Here is a 13,955-nt window from a genome sequence, read left to right on the forward strand (position 1 = left end):
CACAAGCCCCCAAATTCTTCAGTCCGGGCCTGGGTGACGCTGGTCTAGGCCACACTGAACTGGTGGAGGCTGGGCTGGGGGAGCTCTCCCGGGCCACGCTGAGCCGTGCCAAGCGGGTGAGGGCTGGGCCGGGCCGGGGGAGCTCTCCCAGGCCACGCTGAGCCGTGCCAAGCGGGTGAGGGCTGGGCCGGGCGAGCTCTCCCAGGCCACGCTGAGCCGTGCCAAGCGGGTGAGGGCTGGGCTGGGCCGGGGGAGCTCTCCCAGGCCACGCTGAGCCGTGCCAAGCGGGTGAGGGCTGGGCTGGGGGAGCTCTCCCAGGCCATGCTGAGCCGTGCCAAGCGGGTGAGGGCTGGGCTCCCCGGCAGTCCCCTTTGCACCATACCGACTCTCCCCACTCCCCCTGGTTTTGTCCTGGCTCTGGGGCCCTGGGCCGAGCTGCCCCCTCCCTAAGGGATCCCAGCCCCCATGGGGAGTGGCTGTCAGCAGGACTGCCCACCCCTTGGTAAAAAGTCTGGAGACACCCCCCCACCCCCGAGGGAGAGATGCCCCAAACCTCACACCCACATCCCCCAGTAGAGAGCCCAGCTCTGGGAGGGGAGTGGAGTCTAGGGGTCAGAGCAGGGAGCCAGGACTCCTGGGTTCTATCCCCAGCTGTGGGAGGGCAGGGGGGGTCTAGTGGGTAGGGGGGGTGTCTGGGAGCCAGGACTCCTGGGTTCTATCCCCAGCTGTGGGAGGGCAGGGGGGGGTGTCTAGTGGGTAGGGGGGGGTCTGGGAGCCAGGACTCCTGGGTTCTATCCCCGGCTCTGGGAGGGTAGGGGGGTCTGTGAGACGGGAATCCCGGGGCCAGGCCCGTCCGACGCTCAGCAGCAGCGCTGGCCTCGTTTACCCACTAGGGGGCGGTGTTGCTCCTCCTACAGCCGCAGCTGGGCCCTGCCTGGGTGGAACGTAACAGCTGCAGTTTCCCACGTGGCCACCGGGGGGAGCCCAGAGCACAAGTGCTGGGGGCTGTGAGGTGGGGGTCTTGGGGGGCTCCAAGGGGCTGGCTCTGCGGGGGGGGCCTTAGACAGCAGCCACCATCCAGCACCGCGGGGAACCCGGGCTAGCTAAGTGGCCCCACCCCTCCGTGGGGTGGACACAGCGACACGCGTATCTGGGGGGCCATGAGCCCATCTCGTCTCCCCGCTGTCCAGCCTAGGCCGTTCCCGCTCCCCCGTCGTGTGACTCACGACTCTTCCCGGGGACTAATCACCGGCACCGTCACAACCTGCTGCCTCGTGTCCGGCCGCCGGTTCTTGTTCTGCTTTTCTCCGTCGCTCCGAGTTTTCAACCACCTCTTTAAAAGCCCAGGCGGGTCTGCACTAGGGGTGGGAGCGGTATCCACTCACCCTGAAATAACACCACCGGCACAACGGCGGGGCGTTCACCGAGCCCGCGGCCATTTCGTGCCTTGGGCCACGTCTACGCTCTGGGGATGAGACCGGCGTAGCCATCGCAGCTCCCCGGGGAACCCCCTAGTGCGGACGCAGCCCACAGGGGTGGGGTGTGTGTGTGTCTACACTAGAGCGCGACCTAGGCCGGTCAGCGATGACGGGGCCTCTCCTGTAGCTGTTGCTAACCCCGCTCCCCGAGAGGGCGGCCAATGGATGAATTTGTCTGTCGCACTAGCCCTAGCCGGGTGACATGGGTGGAACTGATTGGGGGGGGCTCAGCACGCCCTGCAGGGGCCTGGCCTACGTGTGAGTGGCCTGGCTGGGTTTAGCTGTAGCCCCAACTTCCCCCTCCGGTTTTCGGTATGAAGAGCCTCTCACCAGCCACCAATCTCAGCAAGACCAAGTGCTGAAACTGCTCCAGCTCCCTTCCTAGCCTGCACCTCGGCCCCTTCAGGGTCGCCCCCCCAGCTGCAAGGTGAGCAAGGCCTTCCCCAGGGGCCGGGCCTCGGCCTTCTCTCGTTCAGGTCTGGATTCATCAGAGGTTAATTAATTCAGGGCAGAGGGCGGGTGTCGCCGAGGGAGGCTCTTAGATTAGTCAGCGCAACATACAACAACATCCTCTGGCTCCGGGAGGGGAGCGGGGCGGAGAGGCGAGGTGCTGAATTCCCCCCAAAAGGCAGGCAGGGGAGCTGCACGGGACCCTGGGTAAGGACGCCCCTTTCGGCGACGGGACGCTGGCGGCTCTGGAGCCCTGAATTGGGTCAATTTCTCTCCACTCGGCTGCTTCCCAGCACTGGGTTCCGCTCATGCGGCGCAGCCCTGATCTCTGCCTGGTTCTCGTTGAATCTGAGGCCCTGTGTGACCTGGGGGAGGGGGATCTGCCCCAACGGGACTCCCCCAGTGTGAGATGTGCTGGTAGGGCACACACCCCCCCCCCGCCCCATTTACTGCTGGACAGGGCAGTTACGCTGGGCCGGGGGAGGGGCTGGGTCTAAAGATCTCCCCTACGGAGAGGGCCTGGGGGTGCTGTAACCCTGGCTGGTTTCAGACAGGCCCTGCCAACAACAGGGGCCTGTGGGAAGTGGGGAGATCTCTAGGGACCAAGATGTTTGTCTCTTTGAAACGGCACATCCAAATCCTCTCTGGGGAGAGTGAGAGGATCTAACCACTAGGTCCCACTCCACCCCCTCACAGAACCGGGGACAGAACCCCTGAGTCCTGGCTCCCAGCCCCCCTCCCAGAGCTGGGGATAGAACCCCGGAGTCCTGGCTCCCAGCCCCCCTCCCCAAACCAGGGATAGAACCTAGGGAGTCCTGGCTCCCAGCCCCCCTCCCAGAGCCAGGGATAGAACCCAGAGTCCTGACTTCCAGCCCCCCTCCCAGAGCTGGGGATAGAACCCAGGAGTCCTGGCTCCCAGCCCCCCTCCCAGAGCCGGTGGGAGGGAGGCCAGATTAGCGAGGGGCCAGGCTGGGTTCCATGGCATCCCCCCACCTGGATTTGCTCTGGAATTAACCTCTCGGAGGCCCCACTGCGGACGGGCCCCACAGCACCAGCCGGCCTTTGACCCGCCCTGGCATGTGATCCAGCCCTTCCATTCCCCAGCTGCATGGGTCTGACTCAGGAGCGGGGACCTCTCTGGCCTGCGCAGGGTGGGGCCTGAGGCCAGCGTAGAAGGCCTGGGTGTGGGGAGAGCCCTGCCTTGGGGGGCTGGAAGTCTGAGGGGAGCAGGAGGGAGATGGGGGTCTTGTGTTTACAGCAGGGGGGGATGGGAGCCAGGACTCCTGGGTTCTCTCCACAGCTCTGGGGAGGCAGTGGGGGGGTCTTGTGTTTACAGCAGGGGGGGATGGGAGCCAGGACTCCTGGGTTCTCTCCACAGCTCTGGGGAGGCAGAGTGGGGTGTAGTGGTTAGAGCAGGGGGCTGGGAAGCACCTTCCCTCTCCAGAATTATATTTAGTCCGAGGGAATTCTCCCTGTGCTGACGCATCCTCCCGGAGCCACCTTGGTTTCCTCCCTGCCAGCAGCCGGGTGGGTGGAATCATTGTTTGATCTCGCAGGAGCCGGGTTATTCCGGGCTCGCAGCTTCCTATAAATAGCCTGGAAACGCTGCTGAGATCCGCAGACAGTGTCATAACTTCACGGGGCGCCTCAAATGTGCCACGCAACAGAACTGCCTGGGAACGGGACCCAGGAGTCCTGGCTCCCAGCCCCCGCTCCCTATGCCAGAGCCAGGGCCAGAACCAAGTCCTGACTCCCACTCCTGTCCACGTGAACCCATGTCTCCGTCGCGCTGGGCGGGAAGGGCTCAGCACCGAGAATCCTTCTCGTTTGGTAGTGCAAAGCCCCGTGAACGTCAGTATGCACAGCGGGTTCATTCAAGGAGTATTTAGTGCTGGCTCTGGAGGGTAGGGAGGGGGTTCTCTCCCCAACTCGGGGGAGGGGTTACAGCAGGGGGGACAGGAATCAGGACTCCTGGGTTCTCTCCCCAGCTTTGGGAGGGGCGGGGCGTAGTGGTTACTGCAGGGGGGACAGGAATCAGGACTCCTGGGTTCTCTCCCCAGCTCGGGGAGGGGTGTATGGTTACAGCAGGGGGGGACAGGAGTCAGGACTCCTGGGTTCTCTCCCCAGCTCTGGGGAAGGGAGGGGCGTAGCGTAGTGGTTACTGCAGGGGGGACAGGAGTCAGGACTCCTGGGTTCTCTCCCCAGCTCGGGGAGGGGTGTAGTGGTTACAGCAGGGGGGGACAGGAGTCAGGACTCCTGGGTTCTTTCCCCAGCTCTGGGGAGGGGCGGGGCGTAGTGGTTACTGCAGGGGGGACAGGAGTCAGGACTCCTGGGTTCTCTCCCCAACTCATACAGGAGCAGCAGGGAGAATTCACCCCCCCCCACTACTGACTAACTCTACCCGATGTGCCCCAGCCTGGCTGCAGGACCCCCTCGAGGGGCAGAGAGGCTCAGGTTCCACCCCCTCGGTTTTCCCAGCCCCTCCCCACTTTCCGTCTCTGAATCTCTCCAGCGAATCCTGGATTAGCAGGCACGGGGGGGGAGGGGGGGGGGCTGGAACGTTGACTCAGATCAAGGGGATTTCAGGGGTGTCTCTCGGGTGACCCTGAGCAGCTGATGCTCTCTGATTATCCCAGCTTGCCCTCCTTGCAGCTGGGCTAGTGTCTGGGGCCAGCTGGCCAGCGGCCTCTGGATCTTGGTGCCAGGGAGGGCGGCTGGCTGGCCCTAGGGCAGCAGATCAGTTGGAGCTTGGACGTAGGTACATGGGGCAGGACGCTGGGTGCTGGAGGGAGGACGGAGCCTCCCGTCTGGGCCCTATGTCACCTGGGCGAGGCACTGGGCCTTGTGTCCAGGGGGAAGGTCCTTGACCTTTGCCCCGTGTCTCAGATTGCGCCAGGCACGAGCTCCGGCGTCCCCATGACGCCCTCCTCATCATGGGTGTAGTCTGGGTGGGGGTTGGGGGCACTGTCCCCCCAAATTGCAGGTCTCAGGCAGGCGTGGAATTTGTCCCCCTACGCGCCGCCCCATTGGCCTGACTGGAGCTGCCCCCCCAAATACAGAGCTATGCCTATGCTCACTCAGGCGCCATGCGCCGGGGGACTGACCTCTTGGGGCGCTACAGCCATACAGGAGCCCCCTGATCGCTAGCCTGGTGGCCCTGGCCGTGGCTCTCACGGCACCTGTAGCTCTGGCAGGGCCCCTCAATCCCAACCCACAGCCCTTCGCTATTCCAGCCCTGGCTCCCCCGCCCTTAGCCCTATGGTGCCCCTCAATCCTGACCTGCAGCCCCCCGGCTATTCCAGCCCTAGGCCTCAGGTTCACTTTAACTTCCAAGCAGTCTAGGGTTGCTGGGTGGGGCCAGGTGCAGCAAGGTTAAGCGCCTGGCTTGTATTTGGCTTCCTAATCAGCCGGGGCGTGATTGAAGGGTGCGCTGCAGTGTGACTAGAACCGCGGCTGGTTATGGGTCGGTCGCGTCACATGACTGCAGGGGTGGGGGGAAGGAGCTGTGGGTCATCGGGCAGCCGTTTCTCCATCACACTCTTAATAATCAACTTTGCTGCTCGGAGCCGCTTCCGACACGTGCGGGGAGGGAGACAGCCACAGTCGCTCAACTCCCCCCCGCCCCGCGTCCCCGCGCCCAAGTTCCCCTTTTCAGGGCCTGATAAAATGTCCCCGTTAGCCCAGCGTCCTCAGTGGCGACCGAACGGCTCGCAGGTGACACCAGGAGGGCTCCCCGACGGCGGGCGGGGGCATCTCTGAGACGGAAGCCGGCAGGGTTCGGCCCCTGACAGCACCACTCTCCCCTCGGCACCGAAACTGACCAGTGTAAGTGACGCTCCTTTGCCAGCTTCATCAGTTGCAGCTGGCAGCCTCTTCCCAGCCCCCGCCTGGGTCTTTGCCTCTGTCTCCTTTGCATTTTCTGTCTCCTTCACCTGTTTCCTGGTTCACCCTCTTCCTGTTCGGTGACGGAGGCGCTTTGGCCTTGTTTCGGCTCCAGCCCGCAGCTGTCCTGACATGCCAGAAGCGTGGCAGCTAGCAGTCTGTCCCCGTGGTATCTGGGCTCCTTCCATGTCAAATCATCCCTGGCACTTTTCCCCTTTCAGGTTTTTATTAAATCTGTATTGGATCGGAACTGCTCCAGGCTGCTAGATTTTCTGCAGGTGGGAATTTTTGGTAAGCTCTGGCATAGTTCAGTGGGAACGGCCCAGAGATGGGCTGGGACGGCCCAGTTCTGATCCAGTGCTGGATTGGGACCAACCCCAGAAATCTGGGGGTGCTGGGAGGAGCGGACAAGACATCAGGCTGCGAGGCAGGACTCCTAGGATTTTTTTTCTGGCTCTGTCACTTCCCTGCTCTGTGCCTGTTTCCCTGCCCCTCTTTTAGCTATTTAGGTTGCAGGTTCTTCAGGCCAGGGCCAGTCTCTCTGCCAGGAGTCTGTACAGCGCCTGGCACAAAGGGGGCCCTGATCCTGGTTGGGGTCTGTGCAGTGCCTGGCACAATGGGGGCCCTGATCCTGGTTGGGGTTTGAGCAGCGCCTGGCACAATGGGGGCCCTGATCCTGGTTGGGGTTTGAGCAGCGCCTGGCACAATGGGGGCCCTGATCCTGGTTGGGGTTTGAGCAGCGCCTGGCACAATGGGGGCCCTGATCCTGGTTGGGGTCTGTACAGCGCCTGGCACAATGGGGGCCCTGATCCTGGTCGGGGTCTGTGCAGTGCCTGGCACAATGGGGGCCCTGATCCTGGTCGGGGTCTGTGCAGTGCCTGGCACAATGGGGGCCCTGATCCTGGTTGGGGTTTGAGCAGCGCCTTGCACAATGGGGGCCCTGATCCTGGTCGGGGTCTGTACAGCGCCTGGCACAATGGGGGCCCTGATCCTGGTTGGGGTTTGAGCAGCGCCTGGCACAATGGGGGCCCTGATCCTATTTGAGGTCTGGGCAGCGCCTGGCCCGACAGGGCCCCTGGTCTTGGTCAGGGTCTGAAACGCAAACTATGTTTAATGTAAACCATATGGGGGGTGTGTGTGCTGGGGGTGGCTATTTTCACAAGTGTCTGTCGATAGTTTTGGGGCACCGGCTCCAGGAGCTGCCAGGCGCCCTGGGCAAAACGCAGCTTCCTATCTGACCTTGCTGCTGAATCCGACTCACCCTGACTCCGTCCCGTCCCCGCCCCGGGGCTGGAGCCGGTGCCCTGAGATGGCTGGATCTCTGCAGTTTGGGTGGAGACACTCCAGCAAAGATCTACCTTCCCCAGGACAACTGAGCACCTCCGCCCCTTAACCCTCTGTCTCCCAGAGGCTTGGACAATGGGCTTGGGGCAGGGCTGAAGGAGGGCTGGGCCGCTCAAACCAGCCGTTCCCACCCTCCTTCCCTTGTGTCTGGTCTTAATTGATTATCTGCAGCAGGGCGGTGCCTGCAGAGAGGGGGCGACAGAAAGTTTCCCGCAGAGCTGCACTGCTTGAGCTGAGCGCAGGTGATTTGAACTGGTTTAGTTACACTGGCCCGGCCCCAGCGTGGACGCTCGGATTCTGATGGAAGTCGAACGGGAACAGGTCTGAGTTAAACCGAAATAAACCTGGCTTCAGCTGAAAAGGGGCCCCTACCCTGGGTTCATTAATCCTGCTTCAAACCCGGACCGCCTCAGGTTTGAGAGCGCCAGCTCTCTCATCTGAGAGATAGACCCTGCCCCAGAGAGCCTGGAGACTGGGTGGGAGGGGAAACTGAGGCACACAGAGGGGAAAGGACTTGCACAAGGTCGCACAGTGAGTCAGTGGAATAGAACCCAGGAGACCTGGCTCCCAGCCCCCCCCTGCTCCAACCCACTAGACCCCACTCCCCTCCCAGAGCTGGGATAGAACCCAGGAGTCCTGGCTCATCCCTTGCCCTGACCCCTGCCTCCCTTGCTGAGATTGGGTTCAAGGCTTTGGCCCAGAGCAGAGCGCCTCCTCTTGCTTGTGGCTGCATCTCCCCCCTTTCCCCACAGATGGCGGGTTACCTGTGTCTCTCCGCGCTCCTCCTGGCGGCTCTGCCGACCCCCTACGCCAGCCCGCTCTCCTCCGGCTCCTCCCTGCGCTTCATCGCCCTGGGGGACTGGGGCGGGGTGTCCAATCCCCCCTTCCACACGGCGCGCGAGGTGGCCACAGCCAAGGAGATGGGCCGCATGGTGGCAGCGCTGGGCGCAGACTTCATCCTGTCCCTCGGCGATAACTTCTACTACAACGGGGTGCGGGACGTCAACGACAAGAGGTTCCAGGTAGGGAGTCCTTGGGGTCCCCCCACAGCACAGAGGGACTGGGATCCCGCACTTGTTTTTACAGGGATCCCTCATCCTGAGCTGAGATGCGGCCACCTCTGGGGTGGAGCGCAGCGGGAGCTGTTTATACAGGGATCCCTTGCCTGGTGCTGAGAGGTACCTGCTTCTGGGGTGGGCTATGGGGTTTAGGCCAGGGAGACTGGAAACTGCAGGATGAGCCTTGGGTAGAGACAGCCCTCTACCCGCCGCACCCAAAAAATCTTGGGGTGTCACTACACTGCCGCAGCCCCTTTACTGGAGGCGGCGCCCCTGTGTGGCCCTGGCAGGATGCACACGTCAACCAACACAGGAAACCAGCTAGCGTCAGCCCCGTGGCTGCAGTGGTGGGCCTGGGTGTGTTGGGGGTTATGGCACGTGAGGGGTAAATCTGTTCATGGTTCTCCCCCTCACCGGGGAACGACTGGGTTCCAAATAACAGCCATGAGTGCGCGGGGGCGGGGAAGGCTTGGCAGGCGCCGCCAGATGTGAACACGTTCTCTGCCAACCCCTCTCTCGGGGCAGGACACCTTTGAGGCTGTGTTCAAGGCGCAGTCGCTGCGCAAGGTGCCGTGGTACGTGGTGGCCGGGAACCACGATCACTCGGGGAATGTCTCGGCTCAGATCGCCTACAGCAAGGTCTCCAAGCGCTGGTAAGGGCCCCCCGCGCCTGCCCAACCCTCCTGCATCCTGCTATATCGGGGCTCAGAGGGGTGGGGGCTGGATCCCCTTCTAAACCAGAAGCCCCCTACTATCCCAGCCCTGGGCTCCCCCCAACAGCTCTGCCAGTGCCCCTCACTCCCAACCTGCAATCTACTGCTAGCCCAGCCCTGGGCTCTCCCCAACAGCTCTGCCGGTGCCCCTCACTCCCGACCTGCAGCCCCTGCTAGCCCAGCCCTGAGCTCCCCACCAGCTCTACCGGTGCCCCTCACTCCCAACCTGCAATCTACTGCTAGCCCAGCCCCGGGCTCCCCCCAGCTCTGCTGGTGCCCCTCACTCCCGACCTGCAGCCCCTGCTAGCCCAGCCCCAGGCTCCCCCCAGCTCTGCTGGTGCCCCTCACTCCCGACCTGCAGCCCCTGCTAGCCCAGCCCCGGGCTCCCCCCAACAGCTCTGCCCGTGCCCCTCACTCCCGACCTGCAGCCCCCATGCTGATCCAGGAGACTGCGGGAGGGGGGGGTGCGTGGAGACCAGCTCTGGTTTAACATTTGACACCCCTCCCCCCTCCGTTCTGCAGGAACTTCCCCAACTACTACTACAGCCTGAAGTTCAAGGTTCCCAAGAGCAACGCCACGGTGGCCCTCCTCATGATCGACACCGTCACCCTGTGCGGGAACTCGGACGACTTCCAGAGCCAGCAACCCCAGCAGCCCCGGGACGTGGGGCTGGCCCGCAGCCAGCTGGCCTGGCTCCGCAAGCAGATGGCTGCCTCCCAGGACGACTACCTGCTGGTGGCCGGCCACTACCCGGTGTGGTCGGTGGCCGAGCACGGCCCCACCCATTGCCTGGTGAAGCACCTGCAGCCGCTGCTGCTCAAGTACAAGGCCACTGCCTACCTCTGCGGCCATGATCACAACTTGCAGGTAAGCGGGGCGGGAGGGGGGCCACTGGGGCAAGGTCGTCCCCTCTGGTCCATCCCACAGGGCTCTGAGCACCCCTGCTGGGGAGCTGTCCATCAACTCCCTGCTAGACCATTGCACCCCGCCCCAGCCACCCTGGGTGTGAGTCAACAGCAAAGCTGGGATAGAACCCAGGAGTCCTGACTCCTCCCTGCTCTGAACCCTAGACCCCACTCCCCTCCCAGAGCTGGGATAGAACACAGGAGTCCTGACTCCCAGCCCCCCCCCCCCCCCGCCGCTCTAACCCCTAGACCCCACTCCCCTCCCAGAGCTGGGATAGAACCCAGGAGTCCTGACTCCCAGCCCCCCCCACACACACCGCCGCTCTAACCCCTAGACCCCACTCCCCTCCCAGAGTGAGGAATAGAACCCAGGAGTCCTGACTCCCAGACCCCCCTGGCACGAGCAGGCTGGCTGCGGGATGGGAACAGGGGAGTACCCAGGCAGCAGGAACATGGATCTGCTGTGACCCCCACCCCTATCTTCCCCGATCAGTACCTGCAGGACAAGGCTGGCGTGGGCTACGTGCTGAGCGGGGCTGGCAACTTCATGGAGAACTCGCGGAAGCACTATCACAAGGTGCCCGAGGGCTACCTGCGCTTCTTCTACGCTGAGCCGGCGTCCCTGGGCGGCTTCGCCTACGTGGAGATCGACGGCAAGGAGATGAGTGTCACCTACATTGAGGCCAGCGGCAAGTCCCTCTACAAGACCTCCCTCCCCCGGAGGAGCCGCCTCTGAGACCCCTCCCTGCCCACTGATCTAGGCGGGCGCAGGAAGTGGGGGTTCAGAGCTCCCTCCTCTTTCGTTTGGCGCAGAGGGGAACGCTGCTAGGGGCATTGATTTTTAAGGCTTCTGCATCTGATCTCTGGGGAAATCCTCCCCTTGCCCTCTGTAGCCCCCAATATGCCCCCTAGGCTTTGCAAACGCCTCCTCCCCTGTACCCACTAGCTGGCTGGAGAAGCCCCTCCCTCCCCCATTTATTGCTTGATTCCCTCTTCCCTCCTCACTAGATCACTCCAGCCCCCTTTGAGCCCCCTGAGATCCGGGTTTGACTCCTGGCTGTGCCAGAGTCCTGTGTGCCCTTGTCTTCCTCTCTTTAGGCACCAGCTCCCCTCCTGTAAAACAGGGCTAACGGTCCTTTCATGCTCCCCCCTTTGCCTGCGGAGGCTGTAAATTCCTTGGGGATCCCCTCTGTACAGCTCCTGCAATCCCATTACCTAACAGGCAATGCTCTCAGGAGAGCTATTCCTTCATCCCGCCACCTGGAGGCGCAATGACCTTCCTTCCCCTTCTCAGCTCTGTGGCTGGGAAGCTGAATTTTTTTTTCTGTTGCTGACCAGTAAACTGTGTTGTGCCAGACGAGGACCCAGTACTGCCCAAATCTGACCTCGTGCTGGTGTTTGTGTTTTCTGCGATGATTGTTTTTAACCCTCACATACGGACCGGTCCTGGGTGCTTCCTCCCAGTCTACAGCTAACAAGGGGCGTGCGTGTGATCCCCATGTGTCTGCCAAAGACTTTTAAGTCCCGGAGAAACTTCTTGTTTACCCTCTGCAGCACTGCACCTGTGATCTGTTGCTCCCTGAAGCTGCTTCGAAGGGAACAGACTCTTCTAAGTGATTTTCTTGGGACTATTTTCAATAAATTATATTTTAAAAAGTCCAATTGTTTTTCTCTCACCAAACCAGAGTCCACACCTTGCAAACGAGGACATGTTTTCACGTTGGGGAAACGGAGGGGAAGACTGTGCAGGACGGTTGCTAAGCTCTGCCGATGCCCCTCATTCCCGAACTGCAGCCCCTTTGCTCCCCGAGCTCTGGGCTCACACACACGGAGCTCTGCTAGTGCCACCCACAAACAGTCCTAACCCATAGACCCCTGCTCCTGGGCTCCCCTGCCAACACCCCACAATCCGGACCTGTATTTCCCCATTATTCCAGCCCCGCGTTTCCTCCATGCACACAGCTCTGGTGGTGCCCCTCAATCCCAACCCACATTCCTCTTCCGGCTCTAAGGTCCCCCGCCAGCTCTGCCAACGCCCCTCAGCCGTCCCCTCTTATTCCAGCCTTAGGCTCCCTGCACTTGAAGGTCTGCTGATGCCCCTCAGCCCCCCTGCTCTTGCAGGCTCATCGAGATATTGCCCGTACTCCCAAGACACCAGGCGCTCTAGTAGCTAGGCACTGCTATCGGTACCACTCCTAGCCAGGGTCCAGGAATGATGATCCACGTGACGGTTTTGTGATGTGCAGGCTGCTTTCCTGACCAGACCCCACTTCCTTGACGCTTGCCAAGAAATCCCATCTGAACCAATCTCTTCTGCGTTTTCCCTGGCAAACATCCACCTACAATGAGGGCACCGGCCTAAAGAATCAACCCCTGGCAGAAGGTCAGGGAAAGAACATATGGAAATTCCCCATGGATCAGTCAGTGGCTGGGAACCAAATCTGGGGGAAAAGAATGCTGCCTACTCATCTTTAACACCCCCCGTTTACCCCTCCGCTAGGGCATGCCCCATAGAACCCAGGTCTCCTAAGTCCATCCTGTGCTCTGTCCCCAGTACTCGACTATGAACAGAAATGTTTCTATAACTAAAGCAAGGGAGGTTTTCTGGGGCACAGGGAGGGGATTTGAATGACAAGCGGCTGTTGAGTGGGTAACTTGAGTGGATGTTTTCATAAAAGACTGGCAGGAATTAACTCAGGGCTGTTCTCTGGCCTGCGTTTTCCCGGAAAGGAGGCAGTTCTTTCCAGCTTAGTTTAAGACAGGGAATAGGTTCCGGTGAACCCCAAATCAGCCACTTTAAAAACCCAAATCAGCATCTTCCTGGGCATTTGCTCCAGTTTAACTAGACTGGTTTAAAAAATGAATTTGGTTCAATGTATTATTGTAACTGTCCCACCTAGGAGCTTCACTTATGGCCCAGGACCCCAGGTTGCTACAGGCTGCACAAATACCGAATTCAAAGCTGCTCCCTGCCCCAAAGAGCTTCCAATCGAAGTATAAAACTGGTGAGAGCAGGCAGATATAGCACAAGGAAGCAACGAGCCAATACCGGTCAGCGGTTGCCGAACCATTGTCACGGTTTTTGCGAGGGGCTGCATAGGAGAAAGCATAGAGGTGCTCATTTGAAAAACTGGTGCAACCGTCTCCTATAGACAAGGCCTAGTCAACAGAAACACCTACTGTGTTGCAAACCCCAGTCAAGAGCATTGCGCGAAGGGCATGAGGGTTACGACTTTAGAAGCTGATTAGCCCAATGACTAGTTTCAGGCCTGGTCTATACTTAAAACTTAGGTCAACAAAGCTAGGTGTTCCGGGGTGTGAAAAATCCACCCTGCTGAGAGCTGTAACTATGCTAACCCCTGGTGTTGACAGAGCTAGGTTGGCAGAAGAGCGTTTCTATCGACCTAGCTACAGTCACTCAGGGAGACGGAGTTCCTATAGTGATGGAAACCCCCCTTCCGTTGCTACAGCCTGAATCTACACTACAGGGTTACAGCACCATAGCTACTGACGCTGTAGTGCCCACAAGTGTAGACATGGCCCTACTGTCCCCAAGCACATAAGCAGGGCCGCCCAGAGGATTCAGGGGGCCTGGGGCAAAGCAATTTTGGGGGCCCCTTCCATAAAAAAAATGTTGCAATACCATAAAATACTATATTCTCGTGGGGGCCCCTTTGGGGCCCAGGGCAAATTTCCCCACTTGTCCCCCCTCTGGGCGGCCCTGCAAGTAAGACACAGAAACTTACACAGTATCAATGGTGAAACTGCAAATGCTTTCCTGGCCAGTAATCTCAAGTGGGCAGGGCAGGATTGATTTTAAATAGGGGTTTTCTCTTTACCTGTCAAAAAACAAACACACCTGGCCAAATCCAACCAGCACAGACCCTCATTAGTCTCTTCCTTCTGTGCTTAAAGCAGGGCTCTCAAACAGGGGGTCAGGACCCCTCGGGGGGTCGCGAGGTTATTACACGGGGGGGTCACGAGCTGTCAACCTCCAACCCAAACCCCGCTTTGCCTCCAGCATTTATAATGGTGTTAAATAGATACAAAGGTGTTTTTCATTTAGAAGGGGGGGGGGCTGCTGATCGCTGAAGGGCCCCGGGCACGTCAAGGGTCGGGGGGTG

General features: G+C 60.8%; 1 protein-coding gene across 7 annotated transcripts; it reads left to right on the top strand.

The window, feature by feature from the left end:
• The first annotated feature begins 1,782 nt into the window (after positions 1-1,782).
• ACP5 (acid phosphatase 5, tartrate resistant) lies at positions 1,783-11,490 on the top strand. Of its 7 annotated transcripts, none has more exons than XM_065576405.1 (7): positions 1,783-1,905; positions 5,608-5,753; positions 7,326-7,475; positions 7,907-8,176; positions 8,738-8,865; positions 9,448-9,793; positions 10,325-11,490. In XM_065576405.1, exons 3-7 carry the CDS (start codon positions 7,455-7,457, stop codon positions 10,565-10,567), a joined length of 1,008 nt encoding a protein of 335 aa, XP_065432477.1. In that variant the 5' UTR covers positions 1,783-1,905; positions 5,608-5,753; positions 7,326-7,454; the 3' UTR covers positions 10,568-11,490. The 7 variants fall into 7 exon arrangements, with proteins under 7 accessions (XP_065432477.1, XP_065432479.1, XP_008161542.1 ...); XM_008163320.4 differs by lacking the exon at positions 1,783-1,905 and adding an exon at positions 1,994-2,135; XM_008163321.4 differs by lacking the exons at positions 1,783-1,905; positions 7,326-7,475 and adding an exon at positions 1,994-2,135.
• The last annotated feature ends 2,465 nt before the right edge of the window (positions 11,491-13,955 follow it).

Source organism: Chrysemys picta, chromosome 22 (assembly GCF_011386835.1).
Source record: "Chrysemys picta bellii isolate R12L10 chromosome 22, ASM1138683v2, whole genome shotgun sequence".
Classification (NCBI taxonomy): domain Eukaryota; kingdom Metazoa; phylum Chordata; order Testudines; family Emydidae; genus Chrysemys; species Chrysemys picta.